The 27880-nt window shown below is 45.1% G+C and overlaps 2 protein-coding genes across 2 annotated transcripts; one reads left to right on the top strand and one right to left on the bottom strand.

Moving 5' to 3' along the window:
• Nucleotides 1-1536: 1536 nt before the first annotated feature.
• Nucleotides 1537-15214, top strand: acsl1a (acyl-CoA synthetase long chain family member 1a). Its single transcript, XM_037698233.1, has 21 exons — nt 1537-1623; nt 3782-3994; nt 4108-4225; nt 4304-4368; nt 4565-4666; nt 5704-5803; nt 5876-6051; nt 6130-6162; nt 6289-6340; nt 6411-6484; nt 8404-8481; nt 8737-8871; nt 8945-9079; nt 9195-9290; nt 10731-10803; nt 10885-10973; nt 12502-12618; nt 12691-12834; nt 12918-13019; nt 13096-13167; nt 14385-15214. The coding sequence occupies exons 2-21, from the start codon at nt 3800-3802 to the stop codon at nt 14523-14525; spliced, it is 2097 nt and encodes a 698-aa protein (XP_037554161.1). The 5' UTR covers nt 1537-1623; nt 3782-3799; the 3' UTR covers nt 14526-15214.
• Nucleotides 15215-15652: 438 nt separating this feature from the next.
• Nucleotides 15653-26627, bottom strand: primpol (primase and polymerase (DNA-directed)). Its single transcript, XM_037698232.1, has 13 exons — nt 26350-26627; nt 26169-26263; nt 25950-26088; nt 19439-19586; nt 19256-19352; nt 19052-19170; nt 17206-17368; nt 17054-17136; nt 16541-16627; nt 16202-16310; nt 16062-16138; nt 15948-15994; nt 15653-15868 (listed from the first exon to the last, which is right to left on the bottom strand). The coding sequence occupies exons 1-13, from the start codon at nt 26521-26523 to the stop codon at nt 15653-15655; spliced, it is 1554 nt and encodes a 517-aa protein (XP_037554160.1). The 5' UTR covers nt 26524-26627.
• Nucleotides 26628-27880: the final 1253 nt, after the last annotated feature.

Below are 27880 nucleotides of genomic sequence, written 5' to 3'. Positions count from 1 at the left end.
ATAATGCCTTTTTGTGTTTATTACAAATATTTTGTCGTCACGTGAGCTTTAAAATTCAATGCTCTGAAATGCCAGTTGTGGTTTTTTTTGTTATGAACAAAACTATTTTTGTTTGAGACAAAACAAGACATTTGAGGAAGTCAGGTCCATTTTTGTGATTAAGACTAAATGACTAGCAGCACTTTTACACGTGCGCATCATGAAGTTGTTGAAGTCGTTGGTTACGGCATGGCAGTTTGATTTGTTACGACTTGAGATGATGCTCCTACCGCTCTGCGACAATCAAACAGGAAGTCAGGTGCTCCTGTTCATCTGGTAAAATGTTGCTACTCAGTTCACCCACATCAAACATGGCTCCAGGTGAGCCTGTATGTTTTAAATCTGACACGTTTAAATGATTGACGCGTTGATTGACATCAGGTGTTCCTTCTCAATCTTCTTCTTTCGGCACGCCCTTCTTTAGGGGTCGCCACAGTGAACTAAGTCACACAAAGACTTGGCAGTTATTTTTATGTCGAATGTCCTTCCTGACACAAAGACCACTGAGCTACCACAGCCCTCTGTGTGGAGCAGAGAGCTGAAGTCTAGGGCGCCTGGGGAGAAGATGGTGGGGGTTAAGGGCCTTGTTCAAGGGCCCAGACTGGAGCAAATGAGGGTGGAAACAGGTGTGGGTGCTTCACCTATCCCACCCACATTTTGATGTTGTCTGTAACAGGAGTTGAACCAGCGATTTTTCAATCACAGGCCCACCTTCTCTAACCTCTGCGCCACCACTCCCAATCAGATGTTCCTTCTCAATAAGGAAAGAAAATGAAGACGTATTCCTTTCCATCCGGTTTACCCACATTTCCGTGCAGGATGGTGGAAAGATGGTGTTTATCTCCAGCAGTTGTTGGGGGGGGGGGGGGGGGGGGGGGGGGGAGACACCCTGGAGGAGACATGGGTCCATCACAGGGACACATGGAGACAAACGAGACAGACACTCTCACTCAGTGACTGATTCAATTTAGACTTACCAATAAATCCCGTCGCTGTGACCCCCCCCCCCCCCCCCCCAAAAAAAAAAAAAAAAACTGGTTTCCTCTGAATAAAACGGAAACGTTACTTTTTTAATAGTTTCTGTAAATGTTGAAACGCAGCAGAAGAAAAGGCAGATAGTGGTAAGAGACATCAGAGACGTGTAGAACACAAACATTTTTATCTTTTCGTTGGACACGTTCCAGCTGTTTAAACACTCAACAACATGACAAGTGCACGCTGTAACTGATAAGATGTGGCCTCAAACAAACATCGGTGGGAGAAGCACAGACCGGCGCCGCTTTGAAACTCCGTTAAACACACCAAGTCCCGACTAAACGTTAGACGGGTTACTGCTAGCTGCAGCACATGTCACTCCGTGTCACTCCGACCGGGGAGTGACGTGAGGTGTCTCACGCCTCTGTGTTTCTGTTTGACAAGGGGCGTGTCTCTGCTATTCATAGTGGGGAGGACTTCAGAGGTCTATTAGAGGTCAGCAGGAGTCCTTCTAATAGCAACTGCAGCCCTGCCGGGCCTTGCACTGATCTGGACCTGTCTCCCGTCTGGACACGGTCTCACCTTTCCTTCACTCCTCGTCCACACTCTGTGAGTACTGATCTGAGTGGAAATGTGTTGATTTAAATTGGACCTCGGCTGGTCCAGAGGTGGTCTTTGGTGTCCTCTAACAGGAACAGGTGTGACGTGTTTAACGCCTTCATTTGGACCTTTTCCTCCTTGCCCGGCTGCAGCCGACCGTCCCTGTAGTTCCATAGATCAAACTTAGATGAACAGCCAAGTGTTGCTCCGGAGACTTGATTATACCTTCAATCCAGAGGTCAAATGACTCGGAACCAGCCGAGAGCCGAGTCTCTTATTTGGGTTCATTGTTTAGGTGTTTTTGACATTTCAGGGGTTTAAATAGTGACTTGAAGTCTCCCCCAGGCTCGGCTTGAGCCCAGTTTAACGTCTGATCTGACTGGGAGATTCAGCAGAGCAGCGCCGTGTGGACAGATGAGGTTTCAGTTTATCAGAACGCTTCACGTGCTTCGGCTGTGCTGGTTTGTGCCGTGTGATTACAAAGCGTGGGTCATGTTTCCTTGCTGTCTTTCCTCCCAGCTGTTTAATGGAGCGACGCACCTCCGTTGAGTTTGAGGTCTGCAAAGCAGCCAAAGGTCAAAGGGCGACTTTCAGGGAGAAACTTTTCAACCTGCAGAGTTTCTGTAGATTTACAGTTGCTCTGCAAGTTTCTGCTTTTTAAAACAGCAGCTGGTGTTTTCTTGTTCCCTGAAGATTGAGAAGTGTTTTAAAAGTGTAGTGAATTTGATCTGAACTATTTGAACCCACATGCAGATCGCGCTCCCTCCCCTCCCTTTGGAGGGTCATTATGGTCTTTGTTAGTCTGGTCCACGTAGAGAGGTTCTGTTACATGAGATTAATTTGGACAGAGAGTTTCATGATTGTTTGGTCCATAAACATCGCTCTTGTGGACCAGGCCTACCCTCTCCAGGGAGGGTAGGGAGTGTTATTTACCTGCGAGCTCAGTTTTACAGCTCCAAACACCGAATTATAAAACCAAATTTATTAACAAAACAAGAAATTAAGTCCAGTTGCCTTTGTTTGTAATAGTTTGGGTAAAGTTTATTTTAGTGGAGACTTTAGTCAAAAGAGCTGCAAACGTAAAACGTGGCGCCAAAACGAAAACCGACTCAAACACCGCCGAGATGTACCTGGAAAATCTGCACGTCTGTGTCACTTCCTGTTTACTCCGGTGACGCTTTGAAAACAGAATCAGTGAGACCTTTGATTTTGATTGAGAACTTTAGATATTAAAAGCTGTTCAATATTAATTGAATGGTGAACATTGGTCCACAGACCTGAACCAGTCGATGGATGTCAGGAGCTTTATTTACTTATTTCAGGTCTCTCTTGTAAATGAGCCCTCGAGGCTCAATGGGAATAACCTGTCTAAATAAAAGTTGAATGAAAATTTAAAATCTCCCATTATTATAAATGTTTCTGTGGAACAAAAGTCTCCAAAGAAATGAGAGTTCAGGAGAAGAAAGAATATTCATGGAGCACAATTAGGGACAGCACGGTGGTGCAGTTGGTAGAGCTGCTGCCTCTCAGCGAGCAGGTTAACCTTGTTCAAATCCCGGTCCGGGGGCCTTTCTGGGTGGAGTTTGCATGTTCTCTCCGTGCATGCGTGGGTTTTCTCCTGGTACTCCAGTTTCCTCCCTCAGACCAAAACATGCATGTTAGGCTGATTGGTAACTCTAAATTGTCTCTAGGTGTGAGTGAGAGTGAATGGCTGTTTGTCTCGTTTGTCTCTATGTGGCCCTGTGATGGACTTGAGACCTGTCCAGGGTGTCCCCTGCCTCTCACACAGTGATTGCTGGACATGGGCACCAGCGACCCAAAAAGGAAGAAACAGGTAAAGAGGATGGATGGATGGATGGATGGATGAACAGAGTTAGATTTTTCAGAACTCGCCTTGTAGCTCTTGAACTTTGATCAATCATTTAGGAAGCCTTCATCCAGCAGCAGGTTTCATACGATGCCACTCTGTCAGTGTGAGTCTGCTCCTTCTTTAGGAGGTGAAAGGTGGTGCATGTTTGAGGATGTGGGCTCCTGAACTCCTCCGTAACCAAAGAGTTGGACGGGAGGCTGTCTGTCCGACAGCTGGAGCTTGGTAGAAACTGGGTCCTGGAATCAGACAATGATCCAACTGAACTGTATTTTCTCTGTGTGTGTGTGTTTTGGACAGGCTCAGTGCAGGACAGCCATGCAGGCTCAGGACCTCCTGAGACAGCTGCGGATCCCCGAGCTGGATGATGTTCGGCAGTACATCCGAGGCTTCCCAACAAATGCCTTCATGGGTATGGGAGCCTTCGCCGCCATCACCACGTACTGGTTTGCCACACGACCAAAAGCCCTGAAACCGCCGTGTGACCTTGGACTGCAGTCGCTGGAGATATCAGTGAGTGACCCGCGCTGAATGCTTCCTGTCACAGCTGCAGGCGGCTGACGTGTTTTCACTGCATCATAGCGTGCATACGTGTGGGACTCAGCTCGCAGTTTGTTTCTTCGTAGGACGGAGAGCGAGCCAGGAGGTCGGTGCTGAACGACGACGACAGCGACTTCATGACGCATTACTACAGCGACGCTCGCACTTTGTACGAGGTGTTCCAGCGAGGACTCCGAGTGTCGAGTGAGTGAACAAGTTCATCGTGAAACCACCCGAAGCACCGATGAGAGGAAAACAAAACTTGCCTTTTGTCTTTGGCAGATAACGGACCTTGTCTCGGGTCGAGGAAACCGAACCAGCCATACGAGTGGCAGACTTACAGAGAGGTAGGACCATAACTCCTGCAGAACAAGTTCACATATATTTATGTAGCTTCATAAACTCAGCATCACCTGACGGTGTCGCCAACACTTCAACCCCCCACAGTTAAAAACAGGTCTTTGTTTGTCCATGTCGTTGCTGTGTGTTCGACGATGTGTCATATGTGATACTCGTTTTATTTTTAAATGTGTTTTTGTTTAGGTGGTGGACCGAGCAGAGAACATCGGATCGGCTCTTCTTCACAAAGGACATTCTCACACAGGAGACAAGTTTATTGGCATCTTTTCACAAAACAGGCCAGAGGTAACCTCCAGATGTTCACTGATCCTCTGTTTGAGTTTCTGCTTCATGCTAACGTTTCAGCCTGAAGCAGCTTTAGTTTACAGGACTGGTTCGCTGTTTCAAAGCTGTACGTTAGATTTTCTCCACAGGTCCCATAATTAATCATTAAATTCTTGTCTGACTGTTCCATCAATAGTTAAAGCGCCTGATGTCAGAGTTCACAGAAAGACAAATATAAATCATTGTTCCTTTGCAAAGACGTCTCGTGAATATCTGCGTTTGTACTTAAAGGTACAAGCTGCAACCTTAAAGGGAGAGTTCAAAGGTTTTAAAGTAAGGTTCTTTCACAGTTAATGAGTAATCAGTATCTGACCTGTTGTAGATGGCATTTGAGCTGCCTCAGTTTAATTCTGAATGGACTGATAAAGCTGCAACTCCAGTCTCAAAACGTTCAGTAAATCTACGTTATAAAGCTTTAAAATTCCACATAACTTTACTGTATTCTTAAATATGATGATGATGATGATGTTGATGATGAAAGTGCTCACAAGCTGCAAAGATACAGCTAGCTGCTGCCGCCACAGCTAGAGACTTTGACGTGGAACTGCTGGTTGGAGAAAGATTTAAAATAAGATCTGCATGAACATTTTAAATATTTTGAGATGATCGTCGTTGTTGCAGCAGCTCAGATGATTCTCAAGTGTTCAAAGAGCGATCTACAACAGGTAAGATATTCACTGTTTGTAACTTTACACAGACACCCACTTTCAAAGATCTTGTTAGCACTGAAGGACCTCCACCTCAGTCACTTGTATCTTAAAGTTTTAAATGTGTTGGGTACTCTTTAAATCCTCCCAGCTCCAGGGTCAAGGTCAAACCAAGGTCAAAGTGAAAACAGGAGACATGTCGTTAGCGATACTCTTATATTTCTTTGTGAAAGGTGCAGTCGTGATTATTTTTGACCCGTCATTCTTTGCAGATCTGTTTTCCCTCTTTGTTTTACGTTGCCGGGGTTCTGTTCCTTTAAACCCATCACAAGGTTCTGTCTGTCCCTGCAGTGGTCCATTTGCGAGCTGGCCTGCTACACCTACTCCATGGTGGCCGTCCCGCTGTACGACACACTCGGCACCGAGTCCATCGGCTATGTCATCGACAAAGGTATAAAAGGTTTCCGCCTCCCTCGCCTGTAAGCTGCCGGCTCTGAGGAGCTGCGTGTCGTCTGCGTTTCAGCCTCCATATCGACGGTGATCTGCGACGTTCCCGACAAGGCCCGCATGATTCTGGACTGCATCGGTGGGAAAGGCAAAACGGTGAAGACGATAGTCCTCATGGAGGCGTTTGATGAAGAGCTGGTGAGCCGCGGAGCGCAGGGCAGCGTCGAGATTATAAGTCTGAAGGATTTTGAGGTGAGAGTCACAAACGGCTCGATTCGTTCGTGAAGCGTTCGCTGTGATCGAATGCTTTTTATGTTTCATTTCTTTCAGGCTGCGGGTAAAGCCGTCCATCAGAAGCCTTTGGTGAGCACAAACACCACAGACCAACTTGATGAAGAGCCCTCGATTCAGCTGCGGTCGTTCTTTAGGCAGCACGGCTTTAATGTCACATTTAAATAACGTGTTGTTATCATGAATGACTCATTCCAGCCTCCCAAACCAGATGACCTCGCCATCATCTGCTTCACATCTGGAACCACAGGTGAGTCACGACTAAAATAACTCGTTCGTTCTCACCTTGGTGTTTTATTTAATTCAGTTTTCTTTTGTAGGGAACCCCAAAGGTGCAATGCTCACTCACAGGAATGTTGTCTCCAACACGGCAGCTTTCATTAAAGTAACGAAGGTAAACACACACACCTGCTTCACCTGTGACCCAGTTAGAACCTCCACCAGAACTGTCACATTAAACGTTCCCATGGCTGCACGAGTTAAAAGCTTCACTGCTTTCAGGGTAAAACTACAGAGACTTAAAGGGAAAACTGATCCTCTCTCCAAGTTTTTCTCTGATTTGATCAAAATTAAACATTTTCTAATGTTAATAAATTACCTTTAACTACAGTAATAATTAAGAGTTTCACTACAGTAAGGAAGAAATAAACAAAGTTCTTTAATGTAAAGCACAAAAAAAAACATTTAAAGGGATAGTGCGGTCATTTTTAAAACAATGTTGTTTAGTTTATCAGTTCAGTGATGGAGAACAGAGTCTGAAGAGGCAAAACTTCATCTGCCTCATGCTAACGGCTAACCTAAACATCAAGTGTTTCACACAAAAATCACAAAGTGCTGTTGAAAAACGCTGCATTATCTGCACCATTTGTTTAGTTTGTTGCTGTTTATTCAGCTAATCAACATCCGAGTTACTACATTAATGTCTGTGATATAATAATAATAATAATATATTATTAGCCTGTAAATAAACTGTAAATATGTCAGGAAGTTGTTTTTTACGAATGTAGCAACAGAGGAGAAAAGGGAAAACGTGTCTCCTTCCACAAGTCAGCAGGTTTGATCTTATTTAGCTCGATGTGATCTGAGCAGAACTGAAGCTGCTAATGGATCTGTTTACAGCTGATGTAAAGTTAGATCGTAGCTTCTGTGGCAGATGTGCTGTGCTACAGTTTAGTACAAGTTATTAAAGAGTCCGAGCTGCTCATCACCTGCTCTCTCTGCATGAATTCTGAAAAAGTTCTTTTTAATCTTGGACACTGATCACTGCAGGTAGCTGCAGCTAGCAGAGCCTGCATGAACACAGTTTACATGTTAAAACCATTTGTTTCAAACTCATCAAGTAATCACTGAAGCAGCTAAAGTCTTGAAATCATTATTGATGAACTTCAGGTCGTGTTTAGATCATTGTTAGTTTATTTTAATATATTCTACAACATAGAGCTGTTTTACATAATTCTTGTCTAAATAAACATTAATTATATCAATTATTATCAGTTATTGTACATATAATAATGGAGGGTTTATAAAGGTGGAGGGTTAATTCACAGATATTGTGACAGATCCAGTTGGGCTTTCTGTTAATTAAACAGTTTGCAGCTGTCGGCCATTTTGGACGCCATCACAGATGGAAAAGATGTGCGGGGCGGGCAAAGTGCCCTCTGTGGGTGCACCCTGCTGCCCTCCAATGTTTCTGTGGCTCATTGACTGCAGCCTCCAGTACCACTGCGTGATTTCACAACTTTATAAATCCTTCATTCTTAGATTAAGAACCCTGGATTCACAAAGCTTCAGTTTTAGAGAAAACGAGCACTGTTGTGTACGCGAGTGGCCAAACGCAGTAGAAATGCTTCGGATTCGTTCATAACCAGTGTTGTGTAAGCTGGGCCGTTCATTCTTGTTGTAACGCCGACGTGGTTTGGTTCAGAGAACAGCAACAAGCTAAATGTGCACAGAGCAGTGTGTCGTCGTAGAGAACGTTGTTTTATAAATCTGATGATTCCTTATAAAACGTTCAGGTAGCTGTTAGCCTAGCCTGGACACAGCATTATAAAATCCATTTATGAAACTTGTTTTAACGGAGAACGTTGCGTTCAACTCTTGATGAAATAAACGTTATGTGCCTCCGGTGGACCCTCGATCCGCCTCCCGTTCCGTGGCCCCGCCCTCTGGCCCGTGCGGCTCAGGAGACACTGAGGGCCGGCACCAAAGATGTGCTCATCTCCTTCCTGCCCCTGGCCCACATGTTCGAGAGGGTGGTGGAGGTACGAGTGCTTGACGTGCACACGTGCATGTGTTGTTTTGTGTCCCCTGCAGGTGCACAGCATGCTGAACGTACACGACGTTCACATATCCTACCTCCCCCTCGCTCACATGTTTGAACGGGTTGTGCAGGTATGTGTGCTGCTTTTTACCTTCACATATTTGAATCAGCTCTTTAAGCTCATAAAACTTCAGGTTTGTTATGTCTGCATGTCATGATGTAAACTACTTGTTGGTAAACCCGTAAATGTCTCGAGTTCTGATAAAAGCTGAAGGATTTTTGTTTGCCTTCCTTCTTGTGCAGTGATTAATTCAACAGCGCCCTCTAGTGCTCAGACTGCAGGTTCGACTGATGAAAGTTGGAATAATCAGCCTTTTTGTCTTCAGGGTGTCATCCTCATCCACGGGGCACGAATCGGCTACTTCCAGGGAGACATCCGACTCCTGATGGATGACCTGAAGACTCTGCAGCCGACCGTCTTTCCCGTCGTCCCTCGTCTCCTCAACCGCATGTTTGACAAGGTCAGGCGCCTTTTGTTATTTCTGAGCAGCGTCCTCTTCCTCGCTGGACTTAATGACATGAACTCCCCTCCAGGTTTTCAGTCAGGCCAACACGCCTCTGAAAAGATGGCTGCTGGACTTTGCTTTCAGGAGGAAGGAGGCGGAGCTTAAAAATGGTGTGGTCAGAAAGGACAGCATGTGGGACAGACTCATCTTTAAAAAGGTCCAGGTAAAGCTGCCTGCTTCCGACTCGAGCAGATGTTTGGGTCAGCCGTTAACGAACCCCTCACCTTCGTTTTTACATAAACGTTTTCACCTTCACTTTGGGTTTTAAACCTTTCCAGGCGAGTCTTGGAGGTCGGGTGAGACTGATGATAACCGGAGCCGCCCCCGTGTCGCCCACCATCCTGACTTTCCTGCGAGCTGCTCTCGGCTGCCAAGTGAGTCACCGTCATCGCCGCCCTCCTTTATAAACCCACAGCCGCTTCTTCAGTACTGCTGAAATCAATCTGAGCTGCTTCAGAATCAGCCTTTTGTACCCACAACACAAAAGACTAGTTGGAGCAGTTTTCCTGCCAATTTTCTGAAAATATGTGGAAATTTGTAGCAAGGAGCAAAACATGTAGAGTAGATTTATCATCTTCGGAAAAGTCGCTTAGAAGAAATACGAGTCAAATTGAGCTTAAAAATGAGAAAACAAAATATAATTTACTTCAAAGTGGATAAAAGTATTTATTAAAAAGTTAAACGAGTCACGTGCATTTCCAACGAATGGGACTACTTTCATACACATCTTAAGTTTATGATTTATGACTTTAAAGTGGGACTTGGATAATTTATTTTACGGATAATTTATTTTACAGATAAGTAACTCTGAATTTCTATCAGAATTGATGTGAACTGCATTTTATTTCCTTCTCTTTTGTGTAATCCTAAATTGTTCAAATGTACTATATATTTTTAGTTTTAAAATGTCATCCCCCACTGGCCAGAAAAGTCCCGTCCATCAATCTTGACATGGCCCATGGGCCAGCAGTTGATAATCAGTCGTCGCAGGTTTTTGCGGCTCCAGAGACATTTTGTTTTGTGGGGGGTTAAGGTGCAGGAGTGGCTCTTTGGATCAAAAGGATGCCTAAATAAAATGACGCGTCTCCAGACCCAAATAGCTTCCCTCTTGACCCTCTTGACTTCTCGGATTGACTACTGCAACTCCCTTCTTTATGGCCTCCCCATCAAATCTCTCCAGAAGCGGCAATTGGTCCAGAACTCAGCTGCCCGTGTCATCACTCAGACCTCCTCCTATAACCACATCACTCCTGTCCTGCAGCAGCTTCGCTGGTTCCCAGTTAAATCACGCATCATCTTCAAAATTCTTCTTCTCACTTTCAAAGCTATCCACAACCTTGCCCCTCCGTACCTATCTGACCTCTTACACATCTCCATCCCCTCTCGCTCTCTCAGATCCTCCTCTTCACTACACCTCCATGTACCCTCTGCCCGCCTCTCCACCATGGGGAGCAGGGCCTTCACCTGCTCTGCTCCTCATCTCTGGAACTCTCTACCCCCTGACTTAAGATACACCACGTCTCTTTCTATATTCAAGAATGCTCTGAAAACACATCTCTATAGACTCGCTTATCCTTAACTTTGCTGTATGTATTTTATATTCTTTATGTATTTTATATTCTGTATGTATTTTATATTCTTTATGTATTTTATATTCTTTATGCAATTTATTCCTGTTGATCTTTGTTCTTACTGTAAAGTGTCCTTGGGTGTCATGAAAGGCGCTTTTTAAATAAAATGATTATTATTATTAAATATTCTGTGTGTGGTCGGCTGCTAGATGAACAAGTTCTGATCATCTGGTTCTGTTCCAGTTCTATGAGGGGTACGGTCAGACTGAGTGTACAGCTGGATGTACCATGTCCATGCCTGGAGACTGGTCAGCAGGTAAGAAACTCCAAGAGGTTCTGTTGACGTGGACTCGGGTCATCTGACCCGTTAAGCTGGTTCTGATTGTTGTTCTGTCAGGTCACGTTGGACCGCCACTGCCCTGCAACGCTGTCAAACTGGAGGACGTGGCAGAAATGAACTACCTGGCAGCCAACGGAGAAGGAGAGGTGAGGAGCTCCACCTTCAGCTAGCCGGCCTCAGGTGCAAAGCATTGTGGGAAGAATGTGCTATGACTCATTCACACGCAGATGTGGTGTCAGTTAGGCGCCTACGTGTGTGCTCACCTGGTGGGCGTGTTTTAGAGCTGTCATTTCTAACCTGGACCCGAAGCCCGGTCCGACCTGACCTGAATTTGGGGCGGGCCATGATAATGTGCTGAATGGACGGGACGAGTCGTGTCGGGCTTTTGATTGCGTCGGCGGATCAGCCGCGATCCGATTATATGGCAACATGGCTTGCCATACCTTCACCAGCCCCACGTGGCCATTTCACCGCGAGCTGACCGGCCTTGAGGTAAAATAAAGGTCAGTTAAGCTTCAGATGGGACTGTGCTGCCAGGCAGTGATTCATCACCCAAATGGATGTTCATTCAGCCGCTGCACTCAGCGGACGTGTGTGGCCGACAACCCAAACTGGTGAGATCCCAAAGCAGACATGTCAGAGTGTGTATGCAGCACGGTGGCGCAACTGGTAGAGCTGCTGCCTCTCAGCGAGCAGGTCCCTGGTTCAAACCCCGGTCCGAGGGTCTTTCTGGGTGGAGTTTGCATGTTCTCTCCGTGCATGTGTGGGTTTTCTCCGGGTTCTCCAGTTTCCTCCCACAGACCAAAAACATGCATGTTAGGCTGATTGGTAACTCTAAATTGTCTCTAGGTGTGAGTGAGAGAGTGAATGGTTGTTTGTCTCGTTTGTCTCTGTGTTGGACTTGCGACCCATCCAGGGTGTACCCCGCCCCTCGCAGTGACTGCTGGACATGGTCACCGGCGACCCCTGTGACCCAAAATGGAAGAAGTGGGTAAAAGATAATGGATGGATGGAGCTGTTAATTCATCGGGTTGGGTGGGGTTTAGAAATGATGGCTACAGGCTGGGGCCGGGCCTGATCTGATTTTTTTGGGCCCAAAATACAACTCTAGCGTGTTTAATCAATGTGGTGAAAGTCAGGAAAGGTATAAAGTTGACTTTATAACGTATTTCTGTTTTATTGTGTGTAGTGTTTTATTCATTGTGGGTTTTATTTTAATTTGTGTATCTGAAATCAGAAAACACATCATTGTCTTCACTTATAGTCAACCAGCAAAGTTTTGTACACATTTTAAAGTTACGTCACAAGATATGTAACTTCAGGAGATTCCAAAATTAACATTTATTTTACAAACAAAAGCATCAAAATTCAGGAAAATTGACATTTACGTGTCACACAGTGTGGTTAATTAAAAATAAACGTTCATACGGTGTAGACTGAATAGGAGGTAGCTCAGAGGTCAGTGCTGCGGTCTCATGATCCTGAGGCTGAAGGTTCAAGCCCAGGCGTGTCAGGAAAGGTATCCGACATAAAACAAATCTTTTGTGCGAGTTCGCTCGTTACCTCTGAAGGGAGCAGCCGAAACGACAAACTGGAATTCAGCAGAACAGAAGATATACAAGTTGTGTAGCAGTCGCAGTGTTACGTTTTAATGTGTCCCCTGTGTTGGTGCAGGTCTGCGTCAAAGGACCAAACGTGTTCCAGGGCTACTTGAATGATCCTGAGAGAACTGCAGAGGCGATCGATGCGGACAGATGGCTGCACACAGGAGACATCGGGAAATGGCTTCCTGTGAGCGCAACAGAACCATTTGGGCTCTGACCCACACCTGGCTGCAGATTTATCACGTTCTTTGTTGTGCAGAACGGCAGTCTGAAGATTATTGACAGAAAGAAACACATCTTCAAGCTCGCACAGGGAGAGTACATCGCCCCGGAGAAAATCGAGACGGTTTATAATCGCAGCGACCCGGTGGCCCAGATCTTTGTTCATGGCGACAGCCTGCAGGTAAAGAGCTCATCCAAACTTTTTGTTGTTTTAATCCTGACACTGTAAACGTTTAATTGGGTTTACGTCATGGATCCTTTCAGGCTTGCCTGGTGGGGATCGTGGTACCGGATCCAGACTTCCTGCCTATCTGGGCCAAGAGAAAAGGCTTTGAAGGATCCTACTCTGAGCTGTGCCAGAACAAGGTTGGGTTTGTTTAAACGATCCTGACGCTGCAGCTCAACACTCCTGGTCTGATCTCTGCCTTCTCTCTTATTTCAGGATGTAAAATCTGCCATTTTGGAGGACATCCTGAGTTTGGGTAAAGAAGCAGGACTCAAGTCTTTTGAACAGGTGACTGATGTCATGTTGGACTTTCAGATCTGCTCTCGTAATAATACCAGATGAGGACACGTCTAACTGGATGAACTCATCTGGAGCGGTTCTGATCCGATCTCCATGTCTAAATACATTTTTACTAATGTTGATGTTTCAATACAAACCTTTCAATTAAACGTTATACTAATATTTTATATTAATTAATTTCATGAGGCTAGAGGAATAAAACACGGCAGCTTTCCGTGTATTTAAAGTTTATAATTACAAATAATCTCATCAGAAGCTACAGAAAGATCCTTTAGGTATCGTAACGCCTTCTCTTCCTCTTATCTATGTAAACCCACCACTCCAGTCATTTCAGGAATCTTTGCTTTCTAGTTTTTGTTTTTATTAATGAATGAAATCTAAGAAAACAGCAATGTGGAGCTGGGTTTGTTTATTTAGCACAGCTGTTAGCAACCATGTAGCTAAGCTAACCAGATCCACGCTATACGTATTCCCACTCTAGGATTATAAGTGGTGCACTGGTCACAAAAACAGTCTTCCTAACATGCGTTCACATTTTCTTTCCTCCACTATTCACCATAAAGTTATCAAGTGTGTTCCATAAATATAAATTAAACTTAAGAAACACCCTTCCCTGTTCGTTGTTGAAACAGTCACGTATGAAGGCCTGATTAATATTGACCACAGCTGCATTTTTTTTTCTTTGCAGAGAATTAAAGTTCAAACAATGCATTTCATTGAGGACGACAAAGATAACGTTACCAACTCTTTGTTTTACCTCTTCGTTACGTTTGTTCTGGATAACGTTTTACAAGGCAGTAGCTTATGCTAGGTTATCTAAACGTTAGCTTGCTAACTTGAGAGGCATAATGACAAGCAGGTTGAAGGATTGAAGATAATTTATTATTGTTTTTATTTTACAGATCAGTTCAAATAAACTTGCTATGCTCTGTTCAGCAAACTACACCATGCTATTGTTCGCTGCTTCGGCTGTGATGAAAGTGAAACTTAAAGTGAACGGCCATGACTTGAAGTTGTCTTCATGCGCACTCTGCTGGATACATTGTACAATTATGGCTGGTTCCAGCATTTTAGGGGTGGAAATGAGAAGTGTTTATATTGGTGCATTATGGGACAATTCTCACAGATACCAATAGGTCCAGACATTTATGTCAGCCCGGCCAGCATCGGTTGGGCTCTAGTATTTATGCTGTTTTCTGTTGCAGGTGAGAGACATCGCGCTACATCCAGAGATGTTTTCTGTGCAGAACGGTCTGCTGACCCCCACCCTGAAGGCCAAGAGGAACGAGCTCCAGAGCTGCTTCAGAGAACAAATCGACAAACTTTACGCCACAATTAAAATGTAAAAACGTCCAAACGGAGGACCCTCCACGTTTCTGTCATTGATGGTGGAAGTTAATGGGTACGAATCATTTCATGAAGCGGGGCAATGGATCTCAGCTTTAAAGTATTTATTTTCTTTACTTTGACGGGTAAATGATAAAGTTAAAGGTAAATTTTGATTATTGGGTTTGTCAATCAAAGGGGAAAGGTGAGCTCCTTCTTCCATTAAGGCGGATTCTTTAAGGTCAGAAAATAATTTAGCTTATTTTTTTTATATTCCTGTAGCAAAAAAAATCCTTTACCGTGACGAACACCAACTGTTTATACACCAAGCTATTCAACAGTTTGGTAACGTGTTATTTCATGCGATGCTCAGACGTGTAAATAGTGTAAAAGTTTATCTGCAGATTGTGTTTCTGACACCTTGTAGTTGAAACCTGCATTCCCACAAGTCTGAGTTCAAATGAGAAACGACTGATTTCATTAACATGTTAAGAGTTCAGTGCTTTTTGTTGTTTAAAGCATGTAAATTATTGAATGTAGCTATCCTGTCCAGTCGGGAACCTCTTCGGTGCCTTTAAGTTCGTCTTGCATTAAAAACTGGGACATGGTCGGCTGCCGTCAACATGAGTTTATATACAAACAACGATCCTGCTGTCTGAACCCAGTTCGTCTGCTGTTTGTAGCGTTTCTCACATATCGATAATAAAAAGTGAAGGAGGAAGAAGGGACCTGTTTGTACAGATTTAAAACCTGTCAGGACCCCAGCCATTAAAATGTCTGTTTAAATAACCAGTTTTCTGTCGGGCGACGCTGCGGTGTCACTCCATCATTTCAACGTCCTGACGTGAAGAGAGAACATTTCAGGTTTTGTTGCTCTTCAGTTTCAGACAGTTGTGAAAAGCTGAACATGAAAATGTGTTTTGATTCTTATAAAAGAGCACACAGGATGTTTTCCTAAATGTCGGACTTGTGTCAAATAAAATACTTCAAAGTGTAAGTTGTCTTTTATTAATGGATGTTTGTCTTGTTTTAGTGATCGTCTATAAAAGAACAGGAAACTGTAAAGGTGCAGCAGTAGGTTTGTTCTGACAGACTGAAGGCCGCCTCCATTCAGAACCACACTGTATCGCAGGTTTTACTCTGAGCGTTACTGGTCGGTCTGCCCCTCCTGCAGGGAGGAACCATCGTCCACGCAGGCGAGCAGCAGCTGGTCTGAGATCTCGCCGGTTTGTTCGAACTGGTCCAGGCTCTCTAAGAACTCCTGGTCGTCCCCCCACACGTCGGGAGTCTTGTCGTCTGGACTCGCTCGGCCGGGCTGGAAGTTGCCTGCGTCGTCCATGATGTACGCCTGGTCCTCCTCGTCCTGTCGGTGAACAGCACACATGATCACTTCGTGCTGCAGCGTGAACAACGGTTCAGGACTTCAGACTGAAGGGACTAACCAGAGCCAGGATGTAGCGGACGCACAGCTCTTGCGGCAGTGGATAACCTGCAACAGTGACAGCTTTACTTCCATCAGCTTACCTCAAATTATTATAAAAACTGTCCCAACGTACTCGACGACCGGAAGTTTCTGCAGTCTGGGTCGTGGCACTTCTGGTACCAAACCTCCTCCTTCAGATCCACAACGATCCTGCAGACACGAGAGCAGATCAGAACCAAACCCGGGCCTCGGAGCAGGACGTGCTGGACGTACATGATGTTGTTGCTCTTGTGGAACCGGCCCACGTTGGCACACCAGCGGTACTTGTTGATGTCGTAGACGAGAAGCTGCTCTGCAGCGAAGTAGCTCCATCTTCTCACGTCTGTGGAGTTGAAACAAAAGAGATGATCCACCATTCACACAACGCTGCTGTGACGTCCTGGATCAGGACCGCTCCTCAACTATTAACTTCACGACTGTAAATGTGTGAACCCAGTCCTAAATTTAAAGCAACAAATGCTCCGTTAATCAGTGTGACCCGATACTCAGGAATGTTTTTATTGAGCTGTAATCAAAGTAATAAATTAAAAACTGCCACGCAGCAACACATACATCCTTGAATCCCATCCTTTCTGACCAAGGTCAACACAAAGTTGTCCACTTCTTGGTACGGAGACGAACTGCAGCCGGAGACCGTGCCTGTCAGAAAATAAAAGTTTTCAGACAAACTGAAATATTACAACACATACAAAACAAGTGATCACTTATCAGGTTTTAAAGTCAGCTTTGACCGTTCACCATCATTTCAACTTTAAAATAAACGTTTGTCAGAATAAAAACCTTTCGGACACAAAAAGAAAAATCTATACAACAGAACTGTGGTCAAACTGAAGCTACGTTCTTCATGGAGGCTGCCATGCTGCGTTTGTGGAGTCTGCACACTCACGATGTCATGGACTTACAGCAACACACAAAATCACCAACTCAAAGAGCTACAGATAATATCTGAAAGGTTAGAGCTGGATGGACAAAGAAGAGTAAACACCTGAAATAATTCCTCAGGTGTTTTAATATTCATTAGGACGTGCATTCCTGCAGAGTGAGCGGGCACACCCTCGGTCCTACCTGGATTTGAAGCTGGTCCCTGCTGACACTGAGGTCCGCTTCTTTCTGGAGCGTCCCACGTGAGAATCCTCTGAGCTGTAAAACTGGCAGACAGGAGCAGGGTCAGAACGAGCTCCCAGCAGAAGAGACGGCTCCACGGTGCACAACTGTACCTGACGTTACACACTAAAGACGCCAGGAAAACGCTCTCCTCGGTAGAAACGCCTCTTGTAGGTTCGGGAACGAACTCGTTGTCGTCTGCTACCGTGAACGCAGCGTTCTTCCCCACTTTGGACGACTTGTACAGGCGGAAGTTCCTGTTCTTGGTGTAGACACCTGAACAAATAAAAGTGCATGAGCTCCAGTTTCAAACAGCTGAAGGTTGGAAGATGGTTCCCTTCAACTGAACTACATCTAGACTCATAAGAACATTAGAACAAAGCTTTCCATGACTTCATTCAAGCTAATCACGTCCTCAGAAACTCCGATGATTCTGTCATCAGACTGCTGGTCCACATTTAGTCCTGATCCAGAACTTCAGACTGCACCAGCTCAGAACAGACAGAGACAAATATTCAGAAACTGGATATTAAGAGACAAACTGTTCTCTGTGGTTCTACTGGATCATCACATTGGAGCGGATATTAGCACCAAACTTTGCATCACAATTTCCTTTGTGGTATTTGTCCAAATCATTTGAAAATCCAAGATGGCTGCCAAAAGGAGATTATTTCTGCACCATAATGTGATGTTGCAACGACTTGATCGATTTAAAAAATCTTTGTGTCAATTTATAGGTTTTCTTGCATCAGTAGCCCTGTACTCTGCAAATACCACATATTAGTCAATTAATAATATAATTATGGACCCCCGCAACCCAAAAAGGAATAAAGATAACGGATGGATAATTATAATAATTTAACCATGCTGGAGTTTAGATGGTCAATCAGGTAGAACCAACATCCATCATGTTCGGATTGCTGCTTAATACACCGTATTATTTATTATAAATTATTAGTGTTCAGCGTATATCTTATATCTTTTAGCGTATCGTTTAGCATTCGTTTGACGTATATCTTAGATTCTTATATACCATTTCTTTTTATACTTTTTTGCTACTTTTGGGTGTAACTGGGACACCGAGTACAGTTTTGTTCCACCTCATGTACTACATGTGATGTGAATGACAACAAAGATATTTGAACTTGAACATCCGTGCTACTGTAAGGTTGGTGCTAATTTCACATTTTGTATAATTCTTGTGCAAATTAGTGTTTAGCTGCTCCATTATTAATAGAACATAATCTCAGAAAATAATGTTTAAAATAAGTTGAGACATTGTGTAAAATGTAAAGTTTCCTACAAACTGATGAACCTCTGCCCATCTTTACTTGGGACAGATTCTCTAATGTCTCATTTTATCCGCAGTCCTCTGACATAACGAGGTCAGGTCTCTCTTGTAAATGAGTCCTCGGGGCTCAATGGGATTTACCTTCTAAATAAAGGTTGAATGAATGAGTTACTAAAAGCTGCAGCTGGTTCTGGCCTCTTAGCTTTACCGTCTTTTGTTTCTTGAGCTGTGATGTTACCAATTCAAAATCCCCTTTTTTACCATTAACTTGGTCCAATATTTAGTTTAAACTTTAAACATCGTATTTTGTTCCATTGTGAATAAAATACGGATTTATTTGATTCTTAAATTACAGCTTTTTGTTTTTACTTACATTTTACACACAAACTTTCTTTAATTATGGCAGTTTATTGTAAAATGGTCTGAAATGTGTTTTACTCACAAATGAAATATAAAACAGGACATTATTCATAGAAAGTGAGAGCACCCTTTTTATGTTTATTAAAAATGCACTTTTAAGAAAACTGTTTAGGTTCTCAGTCGTTGCTTAGTTTTCCAGGTGGGATTTTTATTTTAAAACCACTACAACAAACTTTATTTTATTTTTAAGACCAGAAAACTTGTGATCTAAGCAGGTGCAAAAGTCTAAAAGGATAAATAAAACTTACCGAGATCCACAAAAAGACCGTTTCGTGCATCTTTGTTTTTCACCAGGAGGAAGCTGAGGTCTCTCTCTTCCTCCTTACGTCTCTTCATCTCTGGACCCTCAGTCGGCTCAGAAACAACTCTGTCAGCGTTAGGACATAAAATTACACAAAATACAGAGAGAAAATTCAATGTTTTATTTTAGATGAGTCCTGAACAAAACTAACCGACTTTGACTGTCTTCTGTTGTTGGGCCTTCATCTGGACAACTTTCAACTGTGATTTTATTGATGACTGGTTGGAGAACAGCATGGACAAACCTGCCTATGAAGAGAGAAAAACCACTACGTCAGACAGAGTAAACAAAGAATGTGTGTATGAAGAAACGTTTGATGTAAGCTTGACCATACCAACGTGAAGGTTGTCTTTGAACGCAGCGTTCTCCAGGATGAAGACAAGATGACGACTGAACTTCTCCTCCGTGCTCGAGTCGAGGTTGAGGACATTTTTCACCGAACATTTAATCCCGTAGACTTCCATCAGCTTGTCACAAACATACTGTCGACACAGATTCTTATCACTTTCCTTTATTAGAGCTACACAAGAAAATGTAATCAATAAAATGTCCACTTTTCAGGTAAATTGTATCTATTCATAAAAAATAATCATCCATCCATTTTCTTCCGCTTATCCGGGGTTGGGTCGCGGGGGTAGCAGTTTAAGTAGGGAGGCCCAGACTTCCCTCTCCCCAGCCACTTGGGCCAGCTCCTCTGGGGGAATCCCAAGGCGTTCCCAGGCCAGCCGAGAAACATAGTCCCTCCAGCGTGTCCTGGGTCTTCCTCTGGGTCTCCTCCCGGTGGGACGTGTCCGGAACATCTCACCAGGGAGGCGTCCAGGAGGCATCCTAACCACATGCCCGAGCCACCTCAACTGGCTCCTCTCGACGTGGAGAAGCAGCAGCTCTACTCTGAGTCCCTCCTGGATGGCCGAGCTTCTCACCCTATCTCTAAGGGAGAGCCCAGACACCCTGCGGAGAAAACTCATTTTGGCCACCTGTAACCGTGATCGCGTTTTTTCGGTCACAAACCAAAGCTCATGACCATAGATGAGGGTAGGAATGTAGATCGACCGGTAAATTGAGAGCTTCGCCTTTTGACTCAGCTCTCTCTTCACCTGTACAGCGCCCGCTTAACTGGCGACGCTGCATCTATCCGCCTATCGATCTCACGCTCCATTTTCCCTCATTCGTGAACAAGACCCCGAGATACTTGAACTCCTCCACCTGGGGCAGGACCTCCTCCCTGACCCGGAGAGGGCATTCTACCGTTTTCCGGCTCAAGACCATGGCCTCGGATTTGGAGGAACTGATCCTCATCCCGGTGGCGTCGCACTCGGCTGCGAACCGCTCCAGCGAAAGCTGTAGGTCACGATCTAATGAAGCCAATACCATACCATTTTATTTATAGAGCACCTAAAACAGCGATAAGGCCAACCAAAGTGCTGTACAGACAGAAAAACAGGCAACACACAAAGCAATATACAAAATGAGGTGAATCAGAATATAGACATAAAAATGATGCAGATAATAAATATGACGACTAACCAGTGTGAAGCATACAGGTTCAAAACACAGATAAGACTACATCATCTGCAAAAAGCAGAGAGGTGATCCTAAGGCCATCAAAACAGATCCCCTCAACACCTTGGCTGCACCTAGAAATTCTGTCCATAAAAGTTATGAACAGAATCGGTGACAAAGGGCAACCTTGGCGGAGTCCAACTCTCACTGGGAACGAGCCCAACTTACTGCCGGCAATGCGGATCAGGCTCTGACACCGGTCATACAGGGACCTAACAGCCCGTATCAAAGGGACTGGAACCCCAATCTCCTGGAGTACCCCCCCACAGGGCTCCCGAGGGACGCAGTCGAATGCCTTCTCCAAGTCCACAAAGCACATGTAGACTGGTTGGGCAAACTCCCACGCACCCTCCAGTACCCTGCTGAGAGTGTAGAGCTGGTCCAGTGTTACACAACCAGGACGAAAACCGCACTGCTCCCCCTGAATCTGAGGTTCAACTATCCGACAAACCCCAAAAAGTTCAATCTGGTCCTCTGGACATTCAAAAAAAAAAAAAAAACAAAGCAAAAAAATATAGAAACGTTTCGTCTCTCATCCGAGAGACTTCCTCAGTCTGAGGTGCTGTATTCAGCTCAGTCTCTTAAATAGCACCTTCTCAGAGTGGATCAACCAGTTTGCTACTGACAACCAAAACCAGCTGCTCACATGGTCAAGAAGGACTATCAGCCTAACAATGGATCATTAGCACACTGATGGCTGTTTACTATTCACAGGGGGTTGAGTGATACTAGCAATAACAGCAGTGTAAGAGGGGGACAGTTGAACCCGGAGGCCTCCACCCCTGTTTAATGATGGATGATTTATTTTCACAAAGATGGCCTCCTTTACTCCTCTCTCAAACAATCGTTCCTCTCTGTCCAGGATGTGAACATCTTCATCCCTGAAAGAGTGACCGCTGGCCTGGAGATGAGTGTAGACCGCAGAATCCTGGCCTGATGATGTTGATCTTCTGTGCTGGGCCATCCTTTTGCAAGTGGCTGTTTAGTTTCCCCAATGTAAGACTGATCACAGCCCTCCTGACACTGAACAACATACACAATATTACTCTGTTTGTGCTGGGGGACTGGATCTTTGGGATGAACCAGTCTTTGCCGTAATGTATTTTGGGGTTTAAAAGCCACTGGGACGTTATGTTTAGAAAATAAACGTCTCAGTTTCTCTGATACTCCCTCAACATACGGAATGACCACTGGTCTGGGTCTGGGTTCCTCCTTTTCACCTGATGGCTGACTGGAGTCCTGTTTGGGTTTCTTCTCTGCTTTCAGGAAGGCCCAGTTAGGATATCCACATTGCTCTAGAGCCTGTCTTGTGTAGGATTTCTCCTTCTGCCTGGCTCCTGAGTTAGTGGGGATTTTTTTTTTTTTTTTTTTTTTTTCATTTAGCCTTTATTTATCCAGGTTAGTCTCATTGAGCCACGAGAACTCATTTTCAAGAGAGACCTGTTTAGGGAGCACATGGTGGGGGTTAAGGGCCTTGCTCATGGGCCCAGAGTGGGGCGAATGAGGGTGGGGACAAGTGTGGGTGTTTCACCTACCCCACCCACAATTTTGATGTTGTCGGGGCCGGGGCGTGAACCGGTGATCTTCGGATCACAAGCCCACCTCTCTAACCTCTGCGCCACCACTCCCCCAGTTAGTTAGTGGGGATGCTGTCTGCTCTGTGATACAGAGTCCTGATGACTCTTAAATTGTGCTCCAAAGGGTGATGGGAGTCAAACTGCAAATGCTGATCTGTGTGGGTGGGTTTGTGGTACACCTCGGTTTGCAAATGTCCTCTAACAGAGACTGAGACCTCACAGTCCAAGAAAGCCAACCTGCCATTTTTTACATCTTCTCGTGTGAACTTGATGTATTTATCCACAGAGTTGATGTGGTCAGTAAAATGTTGGACTTCCTGAGATTTAATTTTAACCCAGGTGTCATCAACATACCTGAACCAATGACTGATGTCTGGTTCATACTGAACCAATGTCTAGAGGACCAGATTGAACTTTTTTGGATTTTTCTACCTGGATTATTAAGCATGCATCAGGATATCCGACAAACCCTCCTCTCCAGAACCCCTGAATAGACCTTACCAGGGAGGCTTAAGAGCGTGATCCCCCTGTAGTTGGAACACACTCTATGGTCCCCCTTTTTGAATAGGGGGACCACCACCCCAGTTTGCCAATCCAGGGTAAGTGCCCCCGATATCCACGCAATATTGCAGAGTCGTGTAAGCCAAAACAACCCCACAACATCCAGAGCCTTTAGGAACTCCGGGCGAATCTCATCCACCCCCGGGGCCCTGCCACCGAGGAGCTTTTTAACTACCTCGGTGACCTCAGCACCAGAGATTGGAGGGCCCGATCCAGAGTCCCCAGGCTCTGCTTCCTCAGTGGAAGATGTGCTGGTGGGATTGAGGAGGTCTTCAAAGTATTCCGCCCACCAACCCACAACATCCCGAGTTGAGGTCAGCAGCACACCACTCCCACTATAAACAGTGTTGGTTGCGTACCGCTTTCCCCCCCTGAGACGCCGGATGGTGGACCAGAATAGCCTCAAAGCCGTCCGGAAGTCATTCTCCATGGCATCTCCAAACTCCTCCCACGCCCGAGTTTTTGCCTCAGCGACCACCTGAGCCGCATGCCGCTTGGACTGCCGGTACCAATCAGCTGCTTCCGGGGTCCCACAGGCCAAAAAGGCTCGATAGGACTCCTTCTTCAGCCTGACAGCATCCCTCACCGATGGTGTCCACCACCAGGTTCGAGGGTTACCGCCATGACAGGCACGACAACCTTGCAGCCACAGCTCTGATAAGCCGCCTCAACAATAGAGGCGCGGAACATGGTCCACTCGGAATTAATGTCCCCCGCCTCCCCCGGAACGTGTTCGTAGCTCTCCCGGAGGTGGGAGTTAAAGCTCCGTCTCGCGGGAGACTCTGCCAGATGTTCCCAGCAGACCCTCACAATACGTTTGGGCCTGCCAGGTCTGACCAGCATCCTCCCCCACCATCAGAGCCAACTCACCACCAGGTAGTGGTCAGTGGACAGCTTCGCCCCTCTCTTCACCCGAGTGTCCAAGACATGCGGCCGCAGATCAGATGAGATGACAACAAAGTCGATCATCAAACTGCGGCCTAAGGTGTCCTGGTGCCAAGAGCAAATATGGACACCCTTATGCTTGAACAATGTGTTCGATATGGACAATCCATGATGAGCACAGAAGTCCAACAACAGAACACCACTCGGGTTCAGATCAGGGGGGCCATTCCTCCCAACCACACCCCTCCAGGTCTCACTGTCTTTGCCCATGTAAGCATTGAAGTCCCCCAGTAGAACAAGGGAGCCCCCAGGAGGCGCACTCTCCAGTACCCCCTCTAAGGACTCCAAAAAAGGTGGGTAATCTGAACTGCTGTTTGGCACATAAGCACAAACAACAGTCAGAACCCGTCCCCTCACACATAGGTGGAGGGAGGCTACCCTCTCGTTCACCAGGGTGAACCCCAACGTACAGGCACCAAGATGGGGGGCAACAAGCACGCCCCCTCCTACTCTGCGCCTCTCGCCAGGGGAAACTCCAGAGTGGAAGAGTGTCCAGCCCCTCTCAAGGAAACTGGTTCCAGAGCCAGAGACGTGTAGAGGTGAGTCCGACTATTTCAAGCCGGAACCTCTCAAACTCACACACCAGCTCAGGCTCCTTCCCCACCAGTGAAGTGACATTCCACATCCCAATAGCCAGCTTCTGTAGCCAAGGATCGTTTGGATTGTTCCCGGTGAGAGTTGGACTCAGCCATGGTTGCCCTTTGTCACCGATTCTGTTAATAACTTTTATGGACAGAATTTCTAGGCGCAGCCAAGGTGTTGAAGGGATCCGTTTTGGTGGCCTTAGGATTGCGTCTCTGCTTTTTGCAGATGATGTAGTCTTATTGGCTTCATCAGATCGTGATCTACAGCTTTCGCTGGAGCAGTTCGCAGCCGAATGCGACGCGGCCAGGATGAAGATCAGTTCCTCCAAATCCGAGGCCATGGTCTTGAGCCGGAAAAGGGTAGAGTGCCCTCTCTGGGTCAGGGAGGAGGTCCTACCCCAAGTGGAGGAGTTCAAGTATCTTGGGGTCTTGTTCACAAAAGAGGGAAAAATGGAGCGTGAGATCGATAGGCGGATAGGTGCAGCGTCTGCAGTGAAGCGGGCGCTGTACAGGTCTGTCGTGGTGAAGAGAGAGCTGAGTCAAAAGGCGAAGCTCTCAATTTACCGATCAATCTACGTTCCTACCCTCATCTGTGGTCACAAGCTTTGGGTTGTGACCGAAAGAATGAGATCTCGGATACAAGCGGCCGAAATGAGTTTGCTCCGCAGGGTGTCTGGGCTCTCCCTTAGAGACAGGGTGAGAAGCTCGATCATCTGGGAGGGACTCAGAGTAGAGCCGCTGCTTCTCCATGTTGAGAGGAGCCAGTTGAGGTGGCTTGGGCATCTGTTTAGGATGCCTCCTGGACGCCTCACTGGTGAGGTGTTCTGGACACGTCCCACCGGAAGGAGGCCCAGAGGAAGACCCAGGGCACGCTGGAGGGACTATGTTTCTCGGCTGGCCTGGGAACGCCTCGGGATTCCCCCGGAGGAGCTGGCCCAAGTGGCTGGGGAGAGGGAAGTCTGGGCCTCCCTACTTAGGCTGCTACCCCCGCGACCCGACCCCGGATAAGCGGAAGAAAATGGATGTATATATATATATATATATATATAAACTCGACATTAACATAATAAAACCTGAGTACAACTCGAGTATTTGATGACGTCATAGATCTCAAGATACAAAAATAAATAAATAAATAAAACCGCAAAAAAAGGTAATTATTTACAAAAAAAAAAAAGACCAACAAAACATTGGGAGCGTATATTATGCTCCTACCATTTAGCATACTGCAAATAAGTCACAGGAAAAACTAAACTATTAGTTATTATTATTAAACTGCAAACGTGAAGAAACATGCAGCACGTCAAAAACGAAACTTAAACCGAAACTGGTTCTGGTTCGGTGCATTGGACACCGTGTTACACCATACTCTGTGACCTGAAACAGTGCAACACCGCCCCCTACGGTGGTCACATAATATGACGTCACTACGGATACTCGATGTTAAATTTTTAACCTCGATAGATGTTCTAGCAATCGAAGTGTAGATTACTCGAGTACTCTGTTAATGCCCTAAAAAAAAAAAAAAAAAAATATGTATATATATATATATATATATATATATATATATATATATATATATATATAAAATCAATTATAGGAAAATGTTCTCTACCTGAACAAGCAAAGCCACCATAGACTTCCCATCAGATTCTCTGTTTGAAGGTTTGTGGAACTCCAGGTCAAAGTAAATCTTACACACAGCTCCCTCTGGGATCACCTCATAGCAGTGCATCAACGACTGTGGGTACGTTCTGGAATAGACACGAGATGAATGAAAACTTTAGACCTGAGATCTCCTCTTTCACATGGAAAAGGTCCATGTGGTGTTCACCTGTAGTAATGCCACAGCTCGCTGTAACTGGTCACCAGGTAGATCCTTTGGCCCTGAGAAGCCTTTTCTTTTTCAAGAGCAAAAATGTGTACAGCCTACAAATATTTAAAAGTAAGTCAGCAGTTCCACTTTCACACACATCGGGTGTAAACTAAGAAATCAGGAGGCAGATTCTTTGTACCTCTTTGCAGCTCTGAGCGAAACCGACGGCCATGTTTTGACGGGGAAAGAGCTTCCAGACGGAGGAGGGCTGACACGGCCACAGTCGAGGTTTGTAGCGTGTCGTCAGGGGATGCTGCTGGAATGACTCAGCAAGCTGCTCCACCTTCTTCAGTCGTTCTCCCCACCTGCTCATCCTCCAGAGAAAAGAGCTTGCAGACAAAGGGATGCTTGGACAACCTTCTGCTACTCTGACATCCCTTAAACTGGAAAAAGCAGCAAATGTCAATGAAAGTTTCTCCAGCCAAACGTCCCAGCAGGTACAACATCCGGTAAACCTTTTTGGTTGCTCTTACAGCTCTCCTGTCAGAAATCATTCCCACTCATCTCCATCCACTCCACCCTGCCTGAACTCTCTGCTTCACCTCTCCAGCTTTGGATGGTTGACCCCAGGTACCTAAATTCATCCCCTACCAACAGTCCTCGCAGCTTCTTGATACACCTGGATCACCTGCATACACCTACACCTCCCATTGAAACATTCATTCTGTCACAACCCTCTCCAGACTTTCTTTAATCTGCTCCCTACTCTCACTACAGATCCCTGCTGCTCACGTGTCAATCACCGCTGTAAACAGGAAGTGGCTCAGCGTTGGTGCCTGGTGTAAAGTTTATAATCAAATGTTTTTAAATTATTTGCATTAGTATTGTCTACTTATATATACGTATACCTCTATCCTAAATTACAATAATTTTAAAAATAAGGAAAATATAACAAATCGCGCTTCGCCACTAAAGCGCCGTGCTACGGTAGCCCCGTTAGTTCACAAACCTTCAGCAACGTTACAGTTGTGTTGAAATGTCTCCTCGGTACTTTGTTAAAATTATTTAACTTCGTGCAGACTCTGTTTGACAGTAAGAAAATAACAAGTAGGACACGTTACATACATAATAAACTTTTTTTTTTTTCGCGCTACAGGAAGCGGAAGTGAGCTGAGTCCATCGACGAATCGGTAAACAAGAAAACAAAACACAGTTTAAAACATATTTAAAACACTTTAACACCACAAGCTCTTAAATAAAGATTTTATAAAACAAAAAAAATATCTCAGTTGAAGGAAGAGCGAATAAGATGTGCAGGGAAGTTTTAGTTTTCTACCCCTAAGAGAATTATAGTATCGCCCAACAAGCAGCTTCCGGAAACTTATTTTCAAAATGAGAATCAACCACACACACAAAAAAAATAATTCAAAAAAACAAATGTTTCTATAAAATAAAACGAACATCCAATGTGTTTCAAAGACTGCATGTCTAACCCTCTTTGTTTGTCTCAGGTCCAGTAGGTTGACTTTACAACAGACACACTCAGGCTCACTGTATTTATTCTAGCGAGAGAAAATCAAGTTGGTGGTTAACATCAGTCCAGCAACTTCTGCCCCTATACATTAAATAAAATACAATAAATAACCCTAACTACAGCAATAGCTCCCAATGAACAGTTGACAACAGTTAACAGCAATTAACAATAGTTAATTGCGTAATCGCCGGGCTGT

Source organism: Nematolebias whitei, chromosome 3, assembly GCF_014905685.2.
Source record: "Nematolebias whitei isolate Nwh7 chromosome 3, NemWhi1, whole genome shotgun sequence".
NCBI classification, from domain to species: domain Eukaryota; kingdom Metazoa; phylum Chordata; class Actinopteri; order Cyprinodontiformes; family Rivulidae; genus Nematolebias; species Nematolebias whitei.
The sequence above is the reverse complement of the archived record's forward strand: the minus strand, read 5'-3'. Positions and strand labels throughout refer to the sequence as shown.

Coding starts and splice junctions, on each gene's coding strand:
- acsl1a (XM_037698233.1), top strand. CDS start 3,800: ATGCAGGCTCAGGACCTCCTGAGACAGCTGCGGATCCCCGAGCTGGAT. Junction 9,080..9,194: donor TCATCTTTAAAAAGGTCCAG/GTAAAGCTGCCT, acceptor AAACCTTTCCAG/GCGAGTCTTGGAGGTCGGGT. Junction 9,291..10,730: donor GAGCTGCTCTCGGCTGCCAA/GTGAGTCACCGT, acceptor GTTCTGTTCCAG/TTCTATGAGGGGTACGGTCA.
- primpol (XM_037698232.1), bottom strand. CDS start 26,523: ATGAGCAGGTGGGGAGAACGACTGAAGAAGGTGGAGCAGCTTGCTGAG. Junction 19,587..25,949: donor TGGTGGCTTTGCTTGTTCAG/GTAGAGAACATT, acceptor CTGTGTCGACAG/TATGTTTGTGACAAGCTGAT. Junction 17,369..19,051: donor CGGTCTTTTTGTGGATCTCG/GTAAGTTTTATT, acceptor TTATTTGTTCAG/GTGTCTACACCAAGAACAGG.